The 23,668-nt window shown below is 38.7% G+C and overlaps 1 protein-coding gene across 3 annotated transcripts in view; it reads right to left on the bottom strand.

The window, feature by feature from the left end:
- Positions 1-239: 239 nt before the first annotated feature.
- ZCCHC7 (zinc finger CCHC-type containing 7) overlaps positions 240-23,668 on the bottom strand; it is a 260,183-nt gene continuing 236,754 nt past the window's right edge. For all 3 annotated transcript variants that reach the window (XM_055427067.2, XM_088837982.1, XM_055427066.2), the window contains 3 exons: positions 10,520-10,615; positions 3,361-3,478; positions 240-1,548 (listed from right to left, as the gene is read on the bottom strand). In XM_055427067.2, coding sequence (XP_055283042.1) covers positions 1,109-1,548; positions 3,361-3,478; positions 10,520-10,615 — 654 coding nt within the window. In that variant the 3' untranslated portion in view covers positions 240-1,108. The remainder of the gene's footprint in view (positions 1,549-3,360; positions 3,479-10,519; positions 10,616-23,668) is intronic.

Raw genomic sequence — 23,668 nt, 5'->3', positions numbered from 1 at the left:
CTGATGCTACCAGACACATGGTTCCCAAGAGGGAACCCCAAATTTAAGACTCCAGTTGTTGGAGACCATGGAGGAACATGTTTCTCCATCTCATTTTATTCTAGCATAGACCTAGTGCTTGGGAAGTAAGGGCATTTGACCCCCGTTTATAGAGATTCTATAACTTCAGTCACTTGTCCAACCCAAGTATGCTCTTTGTCACTCAAACTCTCATTGTCTTTTTACACAGTAGACAAATGTACATTTCAGACATTTTATTTTTCTTATTCTAACATTAGGCTCTGGTAAGTACAAAAGGTCACAAATACAAAAATTTCTGTGTAACTCTGTGGTAGTTAAAAAACCCAGGAGAAGGAAACAATTTTTTAAGTTGGGTAACATTCATCTTAAATATCTGAGGGACAGTATTCCTCAGGTATGGCTATAAAAATAGTAAAAAATGATTTCACTGCAATGAAGTCAACATTTTTGATAACTCTTTTCACTTAGTTCAGGAAATCTCTCAGCATTTACTCTGGATGGATTCCTTACTTCTGTTATAAAATCCAATTCCCAACTCTTCAGTGCTTTCAAGGAGGACACCTTCATTTTCAGCCTGTGATGCTCTGATCAAAGTAAGATTTTGATGCCAGCTTCAGAAGAAAAAGCCAGATTTAGATATATAGTTATTATCCTTTCCAATATTAAAAAGAATGCTAAAAAAGAGGGATGGATTTTCCATATTAGTGCTAATTTCTCCTTATAAGGACTTAATTTTCATACTCACACTGCAGATGAATTACATTTAATGAGTTTTTATTTTTTCAAAATATTTCAAAAACTTTTTTGTGAAAAGATTAAGTTTTCCTATCCCTAGGATACTGAGTGAATAAAAATGACATCTGGGAACAGGGAAAGTCCAGGTTTATCTGTTTTCTTACCTAGGAACCTGTTGAACATAGAGAACTGAGATCTTCAAGGACTTTGTTCAATAGCTCTGGATATGGCTGAGATTACAGAAACAAAACCAAAAATCTCATTTTATTTAATCACAGATAATAAAAATACGGACAGGATGTTGTAGACATGAAGAACAGACAAACACTGGGAAGCCCAATCAGAAGCTGACTCACAGCTTTGATTTTTTTTTCCTCTGCTTAATGAGAAACAAATTATCATTGCTATCCTCCTCCAAGCAGCTCTCCTTTTTCTTATGCTTGCCCCGCTTGCCCTCCTTGGGCAGCCTGTCTTCTTTCGGCTTGAGGTAATGTGATGAGTGGTGAAAGGGCTTGTGAGGCTTCTGGGTTTTGGAAGTGCCAGGAGTAGAGTGGACTTTGGGGCCCCTGGGGAAGTCCTCATCATCTTCATGACACCTGGCAGCCTTTCTATGCTTCTCACGTTCTCTCATGTTCCTGCTCATGGTTTCTTTTTGGGTTTCTTTCTTTTCTTGAGGCCACCTGTTGTTTTTCCATGAGGCATGGCTTGTTCTCATATCACGGGGCCTCTTATCTGCTGCTTCCATATGAGGCCTCTTGAACTTTCTTGGCAAGTCCCCATTTTTCTGGAGTTCTGGAAAACATAAAAGTATTTCTGCATATTCAGCAGTTAGACTGGCATAGCATATTCAGAGTTTTCACTGGTCTGTAAATAACTCAGCAGAGAGGAAAGTCAGATACTTAAATGCATTAATGATATGACATTCTAAAGAGACCTTATTAAGGTTAAAATCACTCACTAAAAACTCAGTGGTTGTAGTTCTCTATTTCCAAACATGAAAAACATCAGGATCTCCAATGATATTTATTTTGTTCAACACAGTTTAACTAGGTTAAACAATGGAGACAGAGATCAGTGAGAGAAGTAATCATTTTAGCTTTGTGAAGAAAAGTCATATCTGACCAACTCAAATTCCTGCAGTGATAAAGAGTCCTTGATGATAAGGTGAAGCAAGATGTAGAAAATGGCCCACTGACAGTTTCATATAACATCTCAACTATCCTCTGAAGATAAAGTCTGGCCACAGTATTGATAGGTGAATGCCATACTGGACAGCAGATTAGTCCTCAGAGTAAAGATCACTAGCTTGGAGACTGAGTGTGCACATGCGCATGCACTTGTATATCCAAGAGGTTTAAGTGCCAGATCTGACACTATATTTTGTCAGGACTTGGCATTCTTACTGCAAATATCTGATAGTGATTCTGAACAGATAAGTGGGAGGTGAGGGTACAGTGAGGGATGAAAAGTTATATCAACAGAACCTTGAAAGATTACAGAAATCACCAATAAAAAAAATGAGGTGGAGTATGAAGTAGTATATTTAGGGAACAAAAATGAATTCTAGAATACAACGCAAAAATAAGTAATTACTTATAGACTTTAGTATAAAACACAAAGTCCACTATAGTGAGCCTCAAAGCGGATCTGTACCACAGAGCTGTCAATAACTAAAAGATGGAAAATACACAAAAGTATAGAGAAAAGAGAAAGCACACACAACTCTTTAATCCAGAGATGACATTCTGGTGCATTTCTTTGTAATCTTTAAAAAATGTAGCTGCTAATCATTATCTTCTTATACTGTAATTTCTCTACATATAGTTGAGATAAATGTTATATAAAATAAAATAGGCAAAATATGCAGGAGTTGAAGTGTTTCATCTACTTTTCTCCAGAATTAGTGTCTTCATTTTGAAAGGACTTGAGCTCAGAGACAGGCAGGAAAAGAATAATGAAAAGGCCAAGGGTCAACAATGTATGAGCAAACATGAAAAATACAAAACTATTTGGTCCTGAAGACAAAAAAAGTAACTTTGTAAACCACCTTGAAGTATATAGCAAGAAAGAAGAGAGGTAGAGAGAACAGATGTAAATTATAAAACAATTTGGTGAGAAAGAGCATTATGTTAGCAATGGTAAATAAAGAAATGGAGGATCTGGAGCTTTGCTCATAATGGTGGCCAATTAAAAATGACTTCTTTGGGGAAGCTCCAGGAATCACCAAGCAGAGAAAGCTTTTTCTTTGCTTGAAAAATACTAGAGGGAAAACATAATTACTTGTTGAAAAGAAAAATCTCAAAGGAGCCTTTAAAAATTCTGCATGCATAAATGGACAGAAGTGTTTTTCTGGACATTTTCTAAAATAATCACAGTGTGAGAAAAATGTTCATTGTGAACAGATTATAAAGCAGGATTTTTGAAGTGGGTGCTTGACTTCTGGAGATCAAGGAAGTTCCAGTTTCTACAGTAATTATTAAAAACATTTTCCGTGCTAACCAAAGGCCCACAAAGCAGTTTGCAAAGACAGCACAAAAAAAAAAAAAAAGAAAGAAATTTAGGGACTACTGCAAGGGCGATTTAGGAAAAAGTCTAGTAACATACCTTTCACTTTTCGTTTTATTCTCTGATCTCTCTCCCGTATTTCGTATTTGTCATCATAGTAATAGATGAATGGAGATGTTGGAAAGGTCTGGTTAAACATTCGTCTTTCTGTACATTCCTGCAAATTGTATTTGAAATTATGATGTCATAGGGTCACAGCGTTCAGATAACCATTTGGTAAGATTATGGACCATTGTAATTAAGAGATGAGCCCTGCATCACTCATATGCACTATGGCTGCACGATGTGGTCTGCTGGGACACTGGGAGGATCAAACACTCAATTGTGCTTACATGCTAGTCTTTCAGGCTTGGGTTTTCTTCCTTTACTTCTTTACCTATGAAACCCTTCTGTTTTTCCTGCCAACATTCTTCCCCAGCAGTGCCTTGTTCCTCTGTTAGAGGGTTTGTTTCATTTGAAATTATGTTTTATCAGTCCTTTGCATCTCTGTCTCTTCCAACAGCCTTCCTTCAAGTACTTCTCCTTTTCTTCTTCTCATCGCATTTACACTCTGATGTGGAGCTAAATTCTTAGACTTTTGCTCTTTTTCCTCCATACAAGTGGTTTTTGCAAGCTTACTTTAAGTCAACACCACTGCTCACAAGGGCAGTGATTCGTACAGTGGGGAGCAGGGTGATGAGAAACGCTGGGCTGGATGAAGTACAAGCTGGAATCAAGATTGCCGGGAGAAATATCTATAACTTCAGATATGCAGATGACACCATCCTTGTGGCAGAAAGCGAAGAACTAAAGAGCCTCTTGTAAAGTGAAAGAGGAGAGTAAAAAAGTTGGCTTAAACCTCAAGATTCAGAAAACTAAGATCACGGCATCTGGTCCTATCACTTCACGGCAAATAGATGGGGAAACAGAGGACACAGTGACAAACATTATTTTCTTGGGCTCCAAATTCACTGCAGTTGGTGACTGCAGCCATGAAATTAAAAGATGCTTCCTCCTTGGAAGAAAAGTTATGACCAACCTAGATAGCATGTTAAAAAGCAGAGACATTATATTTTGCCAACAAAGGCCCATCTAGTCAAAGCTATGGTTTTTCCAGTGGTCATGTATGGATGTGAAAGTTGGACTATAAAGAAAGCTGAGTGCCGAAGAACTGATGCTTTTGAACTGTAGTGTTTGAGAAGACTCTTCAGAGTCCCTTGGACTGCAAGGAGATCCAACCAGTCCATCCTAAAGGAAATTAGTCCTGAATATTCGTTGGAAGGACTGATGCTGAAGCTGAACCTGATGCTTTGGCCACCTGATGCGAAGAACTGACTCATTTGAAAAGACCCTGATGCTGGGAAAGACTGAAGGCAGGAGAAGGGGACGACAGAGGATGAGATGGTTGGATGGCATCACCGACTCAATGGACATAAGTTTGAGTAAACTCTGGGAGCTGGTGATGGACAGGGAGGTCTGGCGTGCTGCAGTCCATGGGGTCACAAAGAGTCAGACACGACTGAGCGACTGAACTGAACTGAACTGAGGGTGGTGGTGGGTTTGCCTAGCTTGAAAGTGCTCCTACATGATTCTGAAGGAAACCTTTCTCCTCTTTGCTCACCCTACTCATGAAAAGATCAGTCCTCTCACTTGCCCCACTCTCCATACTCTGGCATTCTGGTGGTTGCCAGTTCCCAAATCCACATCCTTGGCCTAAGCCATGTCCCATGCAGTAGGCTTTGTTTATCCTGATCTGTGACAAAGATCCATTCAACTTGTTGCAAACCAAATAATGTCTTTCATTTGAAAAACACTGCTCTCTGGAACCTTTCACGCCTGTCTTCTGCGATCTTGCCTAAAATTTACCATAAACATTCAGTACTTCTTCATTTCAGTTGCTCAGTCGTGTCCGACTCTTTGTGACCCCATGGATTACAGCACGCCAGGCCTCCCTGTCCATCACCAACTCCCAGAGTTTACTCAAACTCATGTCCATTCAGTCAGTGATGCCATCCAACCACCTCATCCTCTGTCATCCCCTTCTCTTTCCGCTTTCAATATTTCCCAGCATCAGGGTCTTTTCAAATGAGTCAGTTCTTCGCATCAGATGGCCAAAGTATTGGAGTTTCAGCTTCAACATCAGTCCTTCTGATGAATATTTAGGACTAATTTCCTTTAGGATGGACTGGTTGGATCTCCTTGCAGTCCAAGGGACTCTCAAGAGTCTTCTCCAACACCACAGTTCAAAAGCATCAGTTCTTCGGCACTCAGCTTTCTTTATAGTCCAACTCTCACATCCATACATGACTACTGGAAAAATCATAGCCTTGACTAGACAGACCTTTATTGGCAAAGAAATGTCTCTGCGTTTTAATATGCTGTCTAGGTTGTCAGTACTTCTTAGCTAGGTACTAAAGAAAAGTTAAAGTACGAGTAGCCCCTGCTTTTTAAAAGTTCGCTTTACACTGCTTCACTTTTATGAAAGACTTGTTTTCACTTACAGAAAGAACTATGAAGCCGATTTTCACCTTTATAAGAAAAGGTGAAAAGTGAAAATAGCCTTTAGCATCTTTTGCAGCAACCATTATACAGTGAGTAACTGGAGTAGCTTTTTCATACTGTTCATACTGCAAGGAGATCAAACCAGTCAATCCTAAAGGAAATCAATCCTGAATATTCATTGGAAGGTTTGATGCTGAAGATGAAACTCCAATACTTTGGCCACCTGATGTGAAGAACTGACTCATTGGAAAAGACCCTGATGCTGGGAAAGATTGAAGACAGGAGGAGAAGGGGACAACAGAGGAAGAGATGGTTTGATGGCATCACCAACTTGATGGGCATGAGTTTGAGCCAGCTCTGGGAGCTGGTGATGGACATGGGGTTGCAAAGAGTTGGACACGACTGACTGAACTGAAATGACTGGGAGTAGCAAGAGTGGTGCCATCAAGCTCCCTCCTTATAAACTACACTCAGCATCTCAGCATCAAGCCATCATAGCTTTGAACTGTGTCTGTGAGCATCTGTGTTTTATCTCCACTTATTTTTTGCACTCACTGGAAAGATGTGTTATAAGGTAACTGCTTCTCTGCTTTACAGCTACTTTGTTAGGCAAGTTTAGGTTACCTTACCTTAGGTTAGGTAAGGTTTCACAGGAACACTCTACTTTAAGATAATGGAGGCTATCTGTATCTCTTAGCAAGAAAATATGTGAATTACCTGCATAGAATTTAGCTGATTTATCATAACTCTGTCATTATATACTCAAGTTGTAATTCTAAGATACTTGATCAAGGTGGCAGCCACACACTTAGAGACATAATTTGTAATTTAAAGAACTAGGAATCATTCTAAATACATACTAAAGTACAGAAAATAAAGTAATAGAAATCTATACCTAACCATGTAGCTTTATCAAATCAACATTTACCATTAATTCAGTTCTCTTCCCACCAGGCATTAATGATAGAACTGAGATCTTCTGTGTAACTGTCCTTCCCACTTCTCATTTATCTCCTTCCCTTTCCAGAAGCCACCATGGTCTTAAAGTTGGTGTCTGCCATTCTCATGCTTTAATACTTTTACTATTAATTTACTATTAATAAATAAGCCAATACACAACATTATAAGTTTGAAGTGTTCAGATTTCATAAAAATGGTAACATTCTGTAAATATTTTGAAGTAGCTTTAGGTTATAACAGCTTCAAAAAATAAGTTGAGTAGTGTTCTTCTGGATTATCTATCTGAATAAATGTTTGGTACAACTTGACTACAAACCTACCTGGTTCTGGTATATTTTGATGGGGAGAATTTTGATTATTAATTCAATCTTTTTAGTGGTATTGGTTCATGTAGGTTTGTTCTTCAGTCATTTTGATTAGTTCATATTTTTCCATAGATTTATTTGTATTTTCAGATTTAACACTGAACTTTTGGCCAACAGGCAAGCGGGATCTTAGTTCCCTGACTATGGATTGAACCTATGCCCCCTGCAGTAGAAGCACAGAGTCTTAACCATGCAATGGCTAGGGAAGTCCCTAATGCTGAACTTCATGAAGTTTATACAGTATTCTCCTATAATTAAAAAATTATACTATATTTCAAGCTATTTACACTTTTCACTCATCATTTATTTATATCTTTTCCTTTTCTTTGAGAAGCTTTTCCAGAAGTCTGTCTCTTTTATTTTGAAAAGAAAATGTTTTCAAAGAACCAGCTTTTGGTTTTGATGATGTTATTTAATCTCGTTTTCTATTTCAGCAATTTGGTTCATTATAATTTCCTTCTTCCAACTATCTTTAGATTTAACCTGCTGTTGAGTTTCTGACTTTTTGGGTATTGAAAGTTATAAGGCAAACCTACATGGTAACATAAAGAATTGCTTTTATAAATCTCTATCCACGGTGGCACCAAGTTTCCAGAATAAAAGACATCCATAAAAGATTTAGGTCTAAGATTCTGCTATAGTTTGAACATTTGTGTGTCCCCTCAACCCAATTCATGTGTTGAAATCTAAACCCCAAGGTGATGGCATTAGGAGGTGAACCCTTTGGGACTGTGATTAGATCATGAGGGTGGAACTCTTATTAAAGAAATTCCCACAGAGCTCTCTATCCTCTTCTACCATGTGAGGAGACAGCAAGAAAGTGAGGAAGTGGCCCTCACCAGACACTGATTCTGCACCATGATCTTGGTAAAAAATAAATTCCGGTGGTTTATAAGCCTACTCAGTCTGTGGTAGCTTGTTTATAGCAGTCTGAATGGACTAAGATAGATTCTAATTGTAAAATATAAAGAGCAAACGAGAAGCCTGCCAGGCTGCTCTGTCCATGGGATTTCCCAGGCAAGAATACTGGAGTGGGTTGCCATTTCCTCCTCCAGGGGATCTTCTCAACCCAGGGATTGAACCTGCATCTCAAATGTCTCCTATACTGCAGGCGGAGTCTTTAGCCACAACCCACCCTGGAAGCCTAAGAGCAAATCACAATTACAAAAAAGTACTAGTGCTCTTATACTCCTAGCACCCCAATGATCCTGGAGTGGTCTCCTTATACAGTGACCAGCATTTCCTATCAGTTTGCCTCATACAGAGTTGCTTATGTTCATCCCTCCCTCCCCAATGAGAGAGTGAGTGGAATTAGAGAAGGGAGCAGTCACATTTACTTAAGAGTATCTTTTACATGAAAAAGCTATTTATTAACATCTGTACAGCTGAATTTCTGAAACTGAAGGGGAGGCATCCTCAGACATCTGTTAACTACCTACCTACACAGTCTCCTATTTGGATCCTGTACAGTCCAGATTGATGTGGCTATACAGAGCTATACAGTACTACAAACATTTTCCAAAGCTACATGTAAATTTTTTTTTGATTATCCACATCACTGGTCCCCTCCATTAGCACAGACAATTGATAGTTGGCTATATAATTTATCTACTATTCTGGATTAGCCACACCACTGATCTTCTTCATTAGTGTGGATAATCTAGAGTTCTTCATCTATGGCAGTTATAAGGCTGCCAAAATTTGCTTTATTATAAATTAAAAATCATCTAAATCTAGATTTCAGGGATAAATTCCAAATGATTTTAATGTATTTCCTATCTCCATTAACAGGAGTGACTAGCAAGCAGTATGTGTTCAACTATAATTGCTTTTCCTTAATTGAACAAACATAAATGCTAAAATTATACCCTTCTGCTTTAAAGAGGTAAGCAAGCATAAATGGTACACATATGTGATTTGTGTGGCAGTGGACTGCTTATGTGAAAATGTTCACTAAACAGTATTAGCAACATCTGAGTTTTGGCAACAAGAAACACAGAGGAGAAAAAGATCTGGAGATGATAACTTTGCAAAAAAATTGAAAATTCTCTAACTAGGTTTCCAGTGTGAGCTCTATAAAAGTGAAGCCATATCAGTGACACAAGTACATTCACATTGTTGTGCAACTCTCATCACTATCCACCTCCTGAAATTTTCACCTTCCTAAACTGAAACTCTGTCCTCATTAAACACTAACTCCTCATTCCCCCCTCCCATCCCCAGCACCTACAAGGTAAGTCACATGGTTGTCAGCATATACAGCAAAAATTACAACTAAGGGTCAGAACTCCATCCTAGCTTTTATATTCTATCCCTCATTCCACAGTCCTACTGTCCCAATATGGAAGGAAAACTTCATCTGTTGATGGACTGTGTCCCATGCTTTTTCTTCTCCAGACTTTTTATCTCTCTCCATATTGTAGAGCTCTACCTCCAAGGTCTGCAGTGGTGAAGTGCCATGGTCGGAACTCAAGATGTGATCTGCAATACCACTCCATCCTACTGCTCATACCTCTAGCTATTTTGAGGATTCCCTACTTCTGTATGCTTTCCACTTCTTGTCATCAGATCTGATTTGATATCAGTTTATTTTGGCTTCTAGGCTGTTAGAAGCCTATCTGGAGACTGGGAGTGTATTTCTCTGTACAGATTTTCTATTTCTTGTGCCACTGCCTTTCCTCCTCTTCCTCAAGATTCCCAGAATGTATGGACTGTGAATCAATTCTTATTGTATCCAATCTCTGCAATGAGCTGCTGCTCATTCATACTACTGGCTAGGAGTCTCACTCCCACCTCACAGCAACAAGCTTCTGCTTTGATACCTCAACATCTAGAACACAGGTTTGGCCTTTTCAGTTAGGGTTACGAAATATGCAGGTGGGACAGGGAATCTTGGCATGTGTGAGGTGGGCAGGCTGGTTGACAAGGCAGCACCCCTCTGTCCTTCCACCAGCGAGTGTTGGGGTTTGCATGTGAGTGGTAAAGATTTAACTGAACACAGTACCAGGAAAAACCAGAGATACTGGAGAACTATGTAGAAAATCTAAAATCACTATTTGGCTGGGTCAAAGTATTATCAATCCTTGAAATTCCTGAGAATTGTAAACCATTCTATTAACTACTATTATTTGTCTGAATAATTCTATGAGCTGTATTTGTTTTAGACTAACCTGCATGTATATTTAAAACAAATATAGGAATGTGCTCTGTCAGATGTATTACTCTGGTAGGAATGGAAGAAGTAACTCAGTTGAAAAGATATTTAAGTTTTACTTCAAGATATTAGTTTATATAAAAAAAAAGTGTTTAGAATTATTCTTCTCAAGTCTACCTTTAAGCAACCACTCCTGAGCAACAGAATGCTTTATGTCCAAATTACCACTTAAACTTACATGTCCATAATGGCCTTCTTGCCCACAGTTGTAGCAATACACTAAGGTTGATTGTCCAGAAGGGGTCTCTGGCTTTTTGGGTGGTCCAGGTTTGGTCTGCAAAATGAATATTTGTGAAGATTTAGTGAATGTCAGAAGGAAACTAAAACCTCATACTTTCCAAAAGAACTTTTTTTAGGTAAAAGATTCCTTAGAAACACTGCCTCCTACAGTTTAGTGTGGAGAACCCATGTTCAGACGGTTCTGTGTGATTCCAGTGACATGATAACAGTTCTTTTATTCTTAACATCAACATGTGCTTTCCTCAACCTCCTCACTCCTCATTCCATTCGGCGTCGAGCCCAATACTGTGACTGTGTTATGCATTAGGTATCTCAGATAAAGGAGAATAAAAGCCTAGTAGAATGTGACAAACAGATGGGTTTAGTCGCTAAGTCATGTCTGACTCTGTGACCCCATGGACTTTAGTCTGCCAGGCTCCTCTGTCCATGGGATTCTCCAGGCAAGAATACTGGAGTGAGTTGCATTTCCTTCTCCAGGGGATCTTCCTGACTCAGGAATAAAAATAGGTAATGGCAAACAATGTAAACACAGTGATAGAAGCATATACAAAGTATTAATGGATTGACAAAAGGGATCCATTGTTGGATGGGATGAGGAATTCAGGTAAAGCTTCCCTTGAAATATAAAATTTAAATTTACTCTTAAAGAATTAGGCATATATCAAATGGAAAATTTTAGGTAGAGGGTAAGGAGAAATTAGGATTCTTTTCAGTTTTTTAATTTGGGGGAACTAGTGAGTAGTAGTGTCAACAACTGATTCCGAAAAGGTACGAAAAGAGGGCAGAGTCAATTTAGAGGGAAAGATGATGAAGTATGTTTTGGATGTTGAGCATCTAGGTTGAGACAGATGTCCACCAGGAAGTTATCTGTTTCAAGATAAGGTTTAGGAAACATGTCTGAGCTAAAGATTAGATCTGAAAGTAAGCTATACAACAGCTGAGGCTGAAATGACCAGAATGTTCAGAATTGCCACAGCCAGCTGAACAGCAGTGAGCTAAAGATGGAACCCCTGAGCACAGCAACACGAGAGGGGCAGGCAGAAAAGTCTATGACAGAGACAAAGGAGGAGAGGTTAAAGAATGCAGAGCCACAGAGAATACAGTCATATACCTTACAGTAGTTCCAAGATGGATGAACTGATATATGATGTCAAATATAGCAGAGCGGCCTAGTGAGATTAGAACTGAGAAACACCCATGAAATTTGTCATTTTTCATGGATAATCTCATTGTGAGAATTTTGGAATCTGTGGGAAGGTAGAGAGAATAGAAGGCAATGGGTTGAAGACTGACAAAGATGCACTCAAAGGTGGTAGAACTACAAAAAAGAGCAAGGAAATGATAACCCACAAAAGCCAGGACGGTGATTACTTCCTGTGGGGAGAGAATAGAGCACAGAAGGTTTCAGGGTAGTGGTAATTTTCTATTTTTGAACACACTGGTGTCGTATAACTTGAATGGAAGTTATATAACTAATTTATTAAACTGTACTCATATGTTTGATGCACTTTTAAGGAAGTATATTACATTTCATAATAAAAAATGTCTAAAAAATGAGTGGAAGTTGAAAAAAAGTGGAGAGTAGGTGAAGGTCACTCAGTTGTGTCCTACTCTTTGCGACCGCATGGACTCCACGGAATTCTCCAGGCCAGAATACTGAAGTGGGTAGCCTTTCCCTTCTCCAGGAGATCTTCCCAACCTAGGGATCCAACCCAGGTCTCCCACATTGGAGGTGGATTCTTTACCAGCTGAGCCACAAGGAAAGCCTGGAGAGTAGGTATATATTGCTTTATGAAGCATATATAAGAAGGGGCAAAATAAGATCAGTCAGGACCAAGGGAGAGGATTTGGCAGAGTTTGTTACTAGAATGGAAGAGATTTGAACATAGTGAGAAAGCTAGCAGAGATGGGGAAGTTGAAGACACACAGAATGGGTGGAGAGACCAAAACTCCTGAAAAGGCAGGGGCTTTAAACAGGAGAAAAAACTAATTCCCCCCATATTTTTGGAGATTGGATGGATGAGAATAAACTTGAATAAGTTTATTTCTTGTATTCTTTATTGGATGCCAACAAAAGAGTGCCAACTAATTGGCCTGCCAACTAATTTTGTTATTTAATGTGCCAAATAGGTAGACTGTGGATTTTATTTTCTTGATATAGGAAAATAAACTATAGGCTATAAAAGTAACCTTCTTCAAACAACTTTACTTTTAGCTCCTGTTTCCTAAAATGAAAAACTGGAGAATGACATTTACCTGAAAGATGCTTTCTACTGAAAATACAAAATGGAATTTACAACTTCAGCTATTACAAATTGGGATATAATAAAAAACACAATCAACAAATATATCCTTCAATAAAAAATGGGGGTCATGAATTAAGACTAGCAAAAAGCCATTAAATATAGTTTTAACAGGTATGCACAGAAGCATGTACCACTCATGCTCAGTGGCTTACAAATTTGTTCAGGTAGCAGAGCGCTAGGAAGACATGAAGTTAGCAAGGAGAAATAATTTTTCCATCAAAAAGATATTATTTGATGTGACATAAAATTTAAAATTTGCAACCATAAACACATAATGGTTTAAGAGAAATAAATCAAACCCAAAGAGATGGTACCATGGATGTGAAGGCAGAACGGAGAAGTTGTCAAGCGCTACTGATGAATCAAATACGACAAAGACTACAAAAATCCATTGGACGTGGCAGCCAGGAAGTTGCTGGCAACTGGTGTGAGCAGTTTCGTTTGAGAGGCAGAGGCACCAGCCAGATTGTAAGGGGTTTATTACAAGTAGGAAGATGCTGAAGAACAGAATATAGATGACTTTTTCAAGAAACCACATTGTGTATGAGAGAAAAGAAGGGGACAAGCAGAGCAAAATCTAAATTCAAGGATGCCTCCATCAGTGACAATTATCAGAGTGCGAGGCACATGGCATGAGCATCTGTATATACTTTCCTTAAACTACCCAAAAGACAATTATTGAGTGCCTAATACATGCCAGATATTGCTCTAAGATTAGCTAATGGACAAGAGAAAAATCAAACAAATAACCTAACTTTACACCTAGTGCAACTAGAAAAAGAAGAAATGAAGAACCCCAGCGTTAGTAGAAGGAAAGAAATCATAAAAATTAGGGCAGAAATAAATGAAAAAGAAACAAAGGAGACTACAGCAAAAGTCAACAAAACTAAAAACTGTTTCTTTGAGAAGATAAATAAAATAGATAAACCATTAGCCAGACTCATCAAGGAAAAAAGGGAGAAGAATCAAACCAACAAAATTAGAAATGAAAATGGAGAAATCACAGACAACACAGAAATACAAAGGATCGTAAGAGACTACTATCAGCAACTATATGACAGTAAAATGGACAACTTGGAAGAAATGGATGAATTCTTAGAAAAGTATAACCTTCCAATACTGAACCAGTAAGAAACAGAAAATCTTAACAGACCCATCACAAGCACGGAAATCAAAATTGTAATAAAAAATGTTCCAACAAACAAAAGCCCAGGACCAGGTGGCTTCACAGGTGAATTCTACCAAAAATTTAGAGAAGAGCTAACACCCATCCTGCTGCTGCTAAGTCACTTCAGTCGTGTCTGACTCGGTGTGACCCCATAGACGGAAGCCCACCAGGCTCCCCCGTCCCTGGGATTCTCCAGGCAAGAACACTGGAGTGGGTTGCCATTTCCTTCTCCAATGTGTGAAAGTGAAAAGTGAAAGTGAAGTCGCTCAGTCGTGTCTGACCCTTAGCGACCCCACGGACTGCAGCCTACCAGGCTCCTCCATCCATGAGATTTTCTAGGCAATAGTACTGGAGTGGCTTGCCATTGCCTTCTCCGAACACCCATCCTACTTAAACTAAACTTCCAAACTCATTCTATGAGGCCACCATCACCCTAATACCAAAACCAGACAAAGATGCAACAAAAAAAAGAAAACTACAGGCCAATATTGCTGATGAACACAGATGCAAAAATCCTCAACAAAATTCTATCAAACAGAATCCAACAACATATTAAAAAGATCATACATCATGACCAAGTGGGATGCATCCCAGGGATGCAAGGATTCTTCAATATTTGCAAATCAATCAATGTGATACACCATATTAACAAATTGAAAGATAAAAACCACATGATTATCTCAATAGATGCAGAGAAGGCCTTTGACAAAATTCAACATCCATTTATGATAAAAACTCTCCAGAAAGCAGGCATAGAAAGAACATAACCCAACATAATAAAAGCCATAAATGACAGACCCACAGCAAACATTATCCTCAATGGGGAAAAACTGAAAGCATTTCCCCTAAAGTCAGGAACAAGACAAGGGTGCTCACTCTCACTACTGCTTTTCAACACAATTTTGGAAGTTTTAGCCACAGCAATCAAAGAAGAAAAAGAAATAAAAGGAATCCAGATTGGAATGAAGTAAAACTCTCACTATTTGCAGATGACATGATCCTCTACACAGAAAACCCTAAAGACAGCACCAGAAAATTACTAGAGCTAATCAATGAATATAGTTGCAGGATACAAAATGAATACACAGAAATCCCTTGCATTCCTATACACTAACAATGAGAAAACAGAAGAGGATTAAGGAAACAATCCCAATCACTATTGAGACAAAAAGAAAAAAATACTTAGGAATAAATCTACCTAAAGAAACAAAATACTTAGGAATAAATCTACCTAAATAAAAAGGAATAAATCTACCTAAAGAAACAAATCTACCTATATATAGGAAACTATAAAACACTGATGAAAGAAATCAAAGAGGACACAAATAGATGGAGAAATAGACCATGTTCATGGATTGGAAGAATCAATATAGTGAAAATGAGTATACCACCCAAAGCAATCTATAGATTCAATGCAATCCCTATCAAGTTACCAATGGTATTTTTCACAGAACTAGAACAAATAATTTCACAATTTGTATGGAAATACAAAAACCCTCGAATAGCCAAAGTAATCTTGAGAAAGAAGAATGGAACTGGAGGAATCAACCTGCTTGACTTCAGACTATACTACAAAGCTACAGTCATCAACACAGTATGGTATTGGCACAAAGACAAAAATATAGATCAATGGAACAAAATAGAAAGCCCAGAAATAAATCCACACACCTATCGACATCTTATCTTTGACAAAGGAGGCAAAAATATACAATGGAAAAAAGAGAGTCTCTTTAACAAGTAGTGCTGGGAAAACTTGTCAACCACCTATAAAAGAATGAAACTAGAACACTTTCTAAAACCATACACAAAAATAAACTCAAAATCTATTAAAGATCTAAATGTAAGACCAGAAACTATAAATAAACTCCTAGAGGAAAATGAAGGCAAAACACTCTCTGACATAAATCACAAGCAAGATCCTCTATGACCCACCTCCCAGAGTAATGGAAATAAAAACAAAAATAAACAAATGGGACCTAATTAAACTTAAAAGCTTTTGCACAACGAAGGAAACTACAAGCAAGGTGAAAAGACAGCCTTCAGAATGGGAGAAAATAATAGCAAATGAAGCAACTGACAAAGAATTAATCTCAAAAATATACAAACAGCTCACGCAGCTCAATACTAGAAAAATAAATGACTCAATCAAAAAATGGGCCAAAGAACTAAACAGACACTTCTCCAAAGAAGACATACAGACGGCTAACAAACACATGAAAAAATGCTCAACATCACTCGTTACCAGAGAAATGCAAATCAAAACCACAATGAGGTACTATCTCACGCCGGTCAGAATGGCTGCTATCAAAAAGTCTACAAATAAAAATGCTGGACAGGATGTGGCAAAAAGGGTACCCTCTTACACTTGTTGGTGGGAATCCAAACTAGGACAGCCACTATGGAGAAGAGTATGGAGATTCCTTAAAAAACTGGAAATAGAACTGCCAATATGACCCAGCAATCCCACTGTTGGCATACACACTGAGGAAATCAGAATTGAAAGAGACATGTGTACCCCAATGTTCATCACAGCACTGTTCACAATAGCTAGGCCATGGAAGCAACCTAGATGTCCATGGGCAGATGAATGGATAAGAAAGTTGTGGTACATACACACAATGGATTATTACTCAGCTATTAAAAAGAACACATTTGAATCAGTTCTAATGAGGTGGATGAAACTGGAGCTTATTATACAGAGTGAAGTAAGTCAGAAAGAAAAACACCAATACAGTATATTAATGCATATATATGGAATTTAGAAAGATGGTAATGATGACCCTATGTGCGAGACAGCAAAAGAGACACAGATACAAAGAACAGACTTTTGGACTCTGTAGGAGAAGGCGAGGGTGGGATGATTTGAGAGAATAGCACTGAAACATATATATTACCATATGTGAAATAGATCACCAGTCCAAGTTCGATTCATGAAACAGGGCACTCAGAGCTGGTGCACTGGGACAACCCAGAGGGATTGGATGGGGAGGGAGGTGGGAGGGGGATTTGGGATGGCGGACATACGTACACCTGTGATCAGTCCTGGGTGTTCATTGGAAGGACTGATGCTAAAGCTGAAACTCCAATACCTTGGCCACCTCATGCGAAGAGTTGACTCACTGGAAAAGACTCTGATGCTGGGAGGGATTGGGGGCAGGAGGAGAAGGGGATGACAGAGAATGAGATGGCTGGATGGCATCACCGACTCAATGGACATGAGTCTGAGTGAACTCTGGGAGATGGTGATGGACAGGGAGGCCTGGCATGCTGTGATTCATGGGGTCGCAAACAGTCAGATATGACTGAGTGACTGAACTGAACTGATGGTCAAAACAAGCACAATATTGTAAAGTAATTAGCTTCCAATTAAAATAAATAAATTTTTTTAAAAAGAGTAGCTAATGGAGCACTGAGCAAGACAAAAATTGCTACTCGCGTCTCCAATGGTGAAAGACAGATGAAACCAAGAATACACATTCATGGACAGTACCAGGTAGTAATAAATGGTATACAGGCAATTAAAATGTTTTGTAAATGAGTCATTGGTTGTGACTCAGATTGAGTAAGGGGGAACTCTCATTGCGAACGTCATTTCTCATAATAACCCCACCAAGTATGTGATGACTGGGGAAACAGCATTTTAGGCATAAGGCATGGAAACAGGTAGTGCAAAGTCCTGAGGTGAGCATAAGCTTGCTATATTTGAGTATCTGAAAAATATCTATAACTTACAAGTGTGGTAGGTGATGGAAAATTGGGAGAAAAGGTGGTTCTAGAGGTGAAAAGGGACCAGATCACAAATGAGGGTGAAAAGCACTGGATTTAAGTGGCATGGGAAGCTAGTGTGAAGCTAATGGTAGGTACTCAACAACTAACTGGTGACTGTTAGCACAAACTATAACCAATGATAGCATAATCCATCCCCCAAATAATACATGTTCTCTGGAAAACTTATCTATGTTTAAGTTTCTCTATGTCTGTATAGATACATGACAATTTATCTCTGAGCCAAGATTTCTAGATTCATTCATGAGAAGGAAAATACTCTCACTTATATTTATTTCACTGAGTAAAGGTTCCATTGGTTCAAATCCTACGCAAAAGGATAAGGAAGTAATTATGAGGGGAGTTGATGAGAACCAAATTAGCAAGTATATCCAGACACTGGAACTTGATTTGACTAGTATGGATACAAGCAGGGACTTCCTCATATGCAGGGGCACCTGTACCCCTTACAATCCTTCTGGCTTTTCCCTGGGAGTACAGAACACAAAGAAAGTCACACTACAACACAACTCTTCAGTGGTTCATTCCTGTCACTTCCTCTCACAGTAGAGGCTGCAGGGCTCTGGATCCCCTTTTCCTATGTCACCCTTTAATATACTAAACTGATTATTCATTATTATCTGCCTCCCCATTCCTAGAATGCGAGATGCTAAGGACAGAGATCTTCATCTAGTCCACTCTACATCCCTATGCCAAGATTCTAGAGTAAGTGTTGGCAAACCATGGCTGGCAGGCCAAATCCGGCCCACTGCCTGTTGTGTATGGCCCAAGAATGATTTTAACATTTTAAAATAGTTTGGCACTTTTAAACCATTGGGAGTGGTTAAGACTCCGTGCTTCCACTGCAGGGGACACACGTTTGATCCTTGGCTGGGGAACGAAGATCCCCCATGCTGCATGGTGCAGCCAAAAATAATAATACATTTATTAAATGCATTATTAAATAAATAATACATTTTGATTGCCTCTCAGATTTGCATACATATATCCAAACTGATCAAACTGTACACTTTAAATATGTGATGGTTACTGAAATTTAATTATATTTCAGTGAAGTTGAAAGAAATAAAAAATCAGAAAGGGATAATATTAAATCCATTTTAGGAGCGAGGTCTGTAATAAAAAACACATTTTTAGAATAGAAAAAATGGTTTAAAAATCTTAAAAAAATAATGTTTTGTAAGATGTGAAAATTATACACAATTCAAAATTTAATGTCCCTAAAATTTATTGGAACACAGCCAGGTGGCTTTTCACGCTATAATGACAGAGCTATGACGGAGACCAGTGACTGGCCTACAAAGTTAAAATATTTACTATCTGGCTCTTGACAAAAAAAAAAGAAGTCTCCCAACATCTCACCTAGAACACAGTGCATGTTCAATAAATACCTAGTGAATGAGTAGATGTTATAGCCTCCAAAATTTTAGAAAGTGACAATGAATTATGCAGCCAATAAAAGTATTTAAAGTAGACATGAATACTGAAACTACTGATTGAAGATACACAGCAAAAGCTTAATGGAATTTCTCTGAGTTTACTTTATTGCTTAAGTTTGAGGGTATTGCAAACAGTACCAATGCTGCTCTGTCTGCAGCACTCTTCCCCCAGACAAGCATGGTTAAGCTCCTTTGTCTCCTTCAAGTCTTGGCTCAGATGTCATTTTCTTAGTAAGGCCCTCCTGACCACCCTATTCAACACTAATAGTAAAGTCAAGTCACTCAGTCGTGTCCGAGTCTTTGCAATCCAACAGACAGTAGCCTACCAGGCTCCTCTGTCCATGGGATTTTCCAGGCAAGAGTACTGGAGTGGGTTGCCATTAAGCTCCCTCCAATTGGTGTTCCCTATCCTGTTTCATTCCAGTCCATTTTAATTCAGATGACCATTATATCTACTACTGTGGGCAGGAATCCCTTAGAAGAAATGGAGTAGCCATCATGGTCAACAAAAGAGTCCGAAATGCAGTACTTGGATGCAATCTTAAAAACGACAGAATGATTTCTGTTCGTTTCCAAGGCAAACCATTCAATATTACAGTAATCCAGGCCTATGCCCCAACTAGTAACGCTGAAGAAGCAGAAGTTCAACGGTTCTATGAAGACCTACAAGACCTTTTAGAACGAACACCCAAAAAAGATGTCCTTTTCATTATAGGGGACTGGAATGCAAAAGTAGGAAGTCAAGAAACACCTGGAGTAACAGGCAAATTTGGCCTTGGAGCACGGAATGAAGCAGGGCAAAGGCTAATAGAGTTTTGCCAAGAGAACGCACTGGTCATAGCAAACACCCTCTTCCAACAACACAAGAGAAGACTCTACACATGGACATCACCAGATGGTCAACACCAAAATCAGATTGATTATATTCTTTGCAGCCAAAGATGGAGAAGCTCTATACAGTTAGCAAAAACAAGACCAGGAGCTGACTGTGGCTCAGATCATGAACTCCTTATTGCCAAATTCAGACTTAAATTGAAGAAAGTAGGGAAAACCACTAGACCATTCAGATATGACCTCAATCAAATCCCTTATGATTATACAGTGGAAGTGAGAAATAGATTTAAGGGACTAGATCTGATAGATAGAGTGCCTGATGAACTCTGGATGGAGGTTCATGACATTGTACAGGAGACAGGGACCAAGACCATCCCCATGGAAAAGAAAGGCAAAAAAGCAAAATGGCTGTCTGAGGAAGACTTACAAATAGCTGTGAAAAGAACAGAAGCGAAAAGCAAAGGAGAAAAGGAAAGATATAAGCATCTGAATGCAGAGTTCCAAAGAATAGCAAGGAGAGATAAGAAAGCCTTTCTCAGCAATCAATGTAAAGAAATAGAGGAAAACAACAGAACAGGAAAAACAAGAGATCTCTTCAAGAAAATTAGAGATTCCAAGGGAACATTTCATGCAAAGATGGGCTCGATAAAGGACAGAAATGGTATGGACCTAACAGAAGCAGAAGATATTAAGAAGAGGTGGCAAGAATACACAGAAGAACTGTACAAAAAAGATCTTCACGACCAAGATAGTCACGATAACGTGATCACTGACCTAGAGCCAGACATCTTGGAAGTCAAGTGGGCCTTAGAAAGCATCACTACGAACAAAGCTAGTGGAGGTGATGGAATTCCAGTTGAGCTATTTCAAATCCTGAAAGATAATGCTGTGAAAAGTGTTGCACTTAATATGTCAGCAAATATGGAAAACACAGCAGTGGCCACAGGACTGGAAAAGGTCAATTTTCACTCCAATCCCAAAGAAAGCAAATGCCAAAGAATGCTCAAACTACCACACAATTGCACTCATCTCACACGCTAGTAAAGTCATGCTCAAAATTCTTGAAGCCAGGCTTCAGCAATAAGTGAACCATGAACTTCCAGATGTTCAAGCTGGATTTAGGAAAGGCAGAGGAACCAGAGATCAAATTGCCAACATCTGCTGGATCACGGAAAAAGCAAGAGAGTTCCAGAAAAACATCTATTTCTGCTTTATTGACTATGCCAAAGCCTTTGACTGTGTGGATCACAATAAACTGTGGAACATTCTGAAAGAGATGGGAATACCAGACCACCTGACCTGCCTCTTGAGAAACCTGTATGCAGGTTAGGAAGAAACAGAACTGGACATGGAACAACAGACTGGTTCCAAACAGGAAAAGGAGTACGGCAAGGCTGTATATTTTCACCCTGCTTATTTAACTTATATGCAGATTACATCATGAGAAACGCTGGGCCGGAAGAAGCACAAGCTGGAATCAAGATTGCCGGGAGAAATATCAATAACCTCAGATATGCAGATGACACCACCCTTATGGCAGAAAGTGAACTAAAAAGCCTCTTGATGAAAGTGAAAGAGGAGAGTGAAAAAGTTGGCTTAAAGCTCAACATTCAGAAAACGAAGATCATGGCACCTCGTCCCATCACTTCATGGGAAATAGATGGGAAACAGTGGAAACAGTGTCAGGCTTTATTTTTTTGGGCTCCAAAATCACTGCAGATGGTGACTGCAGCCATGAAATTAAAAGACACTTACTCCTTGGAAGGAAAGTTATGACCAACCTAGATAGCATATTAAAAAGCAGAGACGTTACTTTGCCAACCAAGGTCCATCTAGTCAAGGCTATGGTTTTTCCCGTGGTCATGTATGGATGTGAGAGTTGGACTGTGAAGAAAGCTGAGCGCCGAAGAATTGATGCTTTTGAACTGTGGTGCTGGAGAAGACTCTTGAGAGTCCCTTGGACTGCAAGGAGATTCAACCAGTCCATCCTAAAGGAGATCAGTCCTGGGTGTTCATTGGAAGGTCTGATGCTAAAGCTGAAACTCCAATACTTTGGCCACCTCATGCGAAGAGCTGACTCATTGGAAAAGACCCTGATGCTGGGAGGGACTGGGGGCGGAAGAAGAAGGGGACGACAGAGGATGAGATGGCTGGATGGCATCACTGACTCGATGGACGTGCGTTTGAGTGAACTCCGGGAGATGGTGATGGACAGGGATGCCTGGCGAACTGCGATTCATGGGGTCGCAAAGAGGTGGACACGACTGAGCGACTGAACTGAACCAAACTGATCCTGTTTCACTACTTTTTTTTTAGAACTCCAAGGCACTCACTACATCTGACACTTGTACTATTTACTTATTTGGTTTGCCTGTCCCCTAACTTGCAGGGATATTGTCTGTGCTTTTGTTCAGTGTTGTACCCTCACTCCTGGAACAGGTCTAGGTGTACAGTAGGAGTTCAATAAGTATTAATAAATTAATAATCAGATAATGCATATATAAAGTGCAAGGACCATGTAAGCATCCAATACATTTTAGTTATTTTTAATAGTCTGGATACTTTGGGAAATAATATTAATTTTTTTGTGTCATTAAGGGAGAACTCATAAAATTATGCTTTGATATATTAAAAAGGCTGAAAAAATTAATACAGCTTTGTAAGCTCTCATACTTCACCTTGAGGGTGAGTGATGTACTCTGGTCGAACCAGGAAGGAATTAGTAATGCAAAGAGAATAGGAATCAGTCATAGTACCAGGAAAAGAGAGATCCTTCTAATCAAGATTTTGAAACCATGTTTAAAGTTGACACTTATTTTGAAAGTAATCTCATTCAAAAAGCTTCATATTTAATCCCACTGTTCATTTATGCCCCTGGATGAAGTGCAAACATCTGAATGTTCATTCATCTGAATAATATCACTAGTTAAGAACTTCCATTATTATAATAAAAATAGCAACAGTATTTATATCATGCTATGGAAATTCAAACTTTTGCAATAATTAATTAGTAAATGACGTGACAAATGCTATCTGCTGCTATCATGTACTAGGACTTAATAGGAATGAAATCAGCCTAGATCTTACCTAATTAGAGAACATTTCTGTATTAGAAAATACAGTACTGAAAACTCAATAATGATTTCCAGTGGACAAGTTTTCATACTATGACCTAACAAAAATCTTACAACTCTTTAAAGTGTTAGAAATAGAAATCTATGACTCAATACTTCTGCCTTGGAGCATGTCTTTATTTTTAATTAACGATAAAGGTCCAATTTAAAGCAGAATGTGTCAACTGATTAGCTCTAAGTTCAAAGTTCAGTCATACATGTCTGTACTGCAGACAAAAAGTTAAATGCAAGGGAATGAATGTAGTTTTTTAGAACTTTTTTTAAAGTTAAAAGATTTATCTAAAGACTGACCCAATGGATAACCAAATGAACTATTTATGAAAGCAGTTTTGTTTGTTTGTTTTCTGGTTACAGACATTTAAATAATCTGTATTTGTAGGGTGATATCTTGGAGATTACTTTACCATCAATATATAGAAG

Source organism: Moschus berezovskii, chromosome 7 (genome assembly GCF_049115385.1).
Source record: "Moschus berezovskii isolate FMDL1 chromosome 7, NW_MosBer_1.0, whole genome shotgun sequence".
Lineage (NCBI taxonomy): Eukaryota > Metazoa > Chordata > Mammalia > Artiodactyla > Moschidae > Moschus > Moschus berezovskii.
This window is presented reverse-complemented; position numbering and strand designations above follow the sequence as displayed.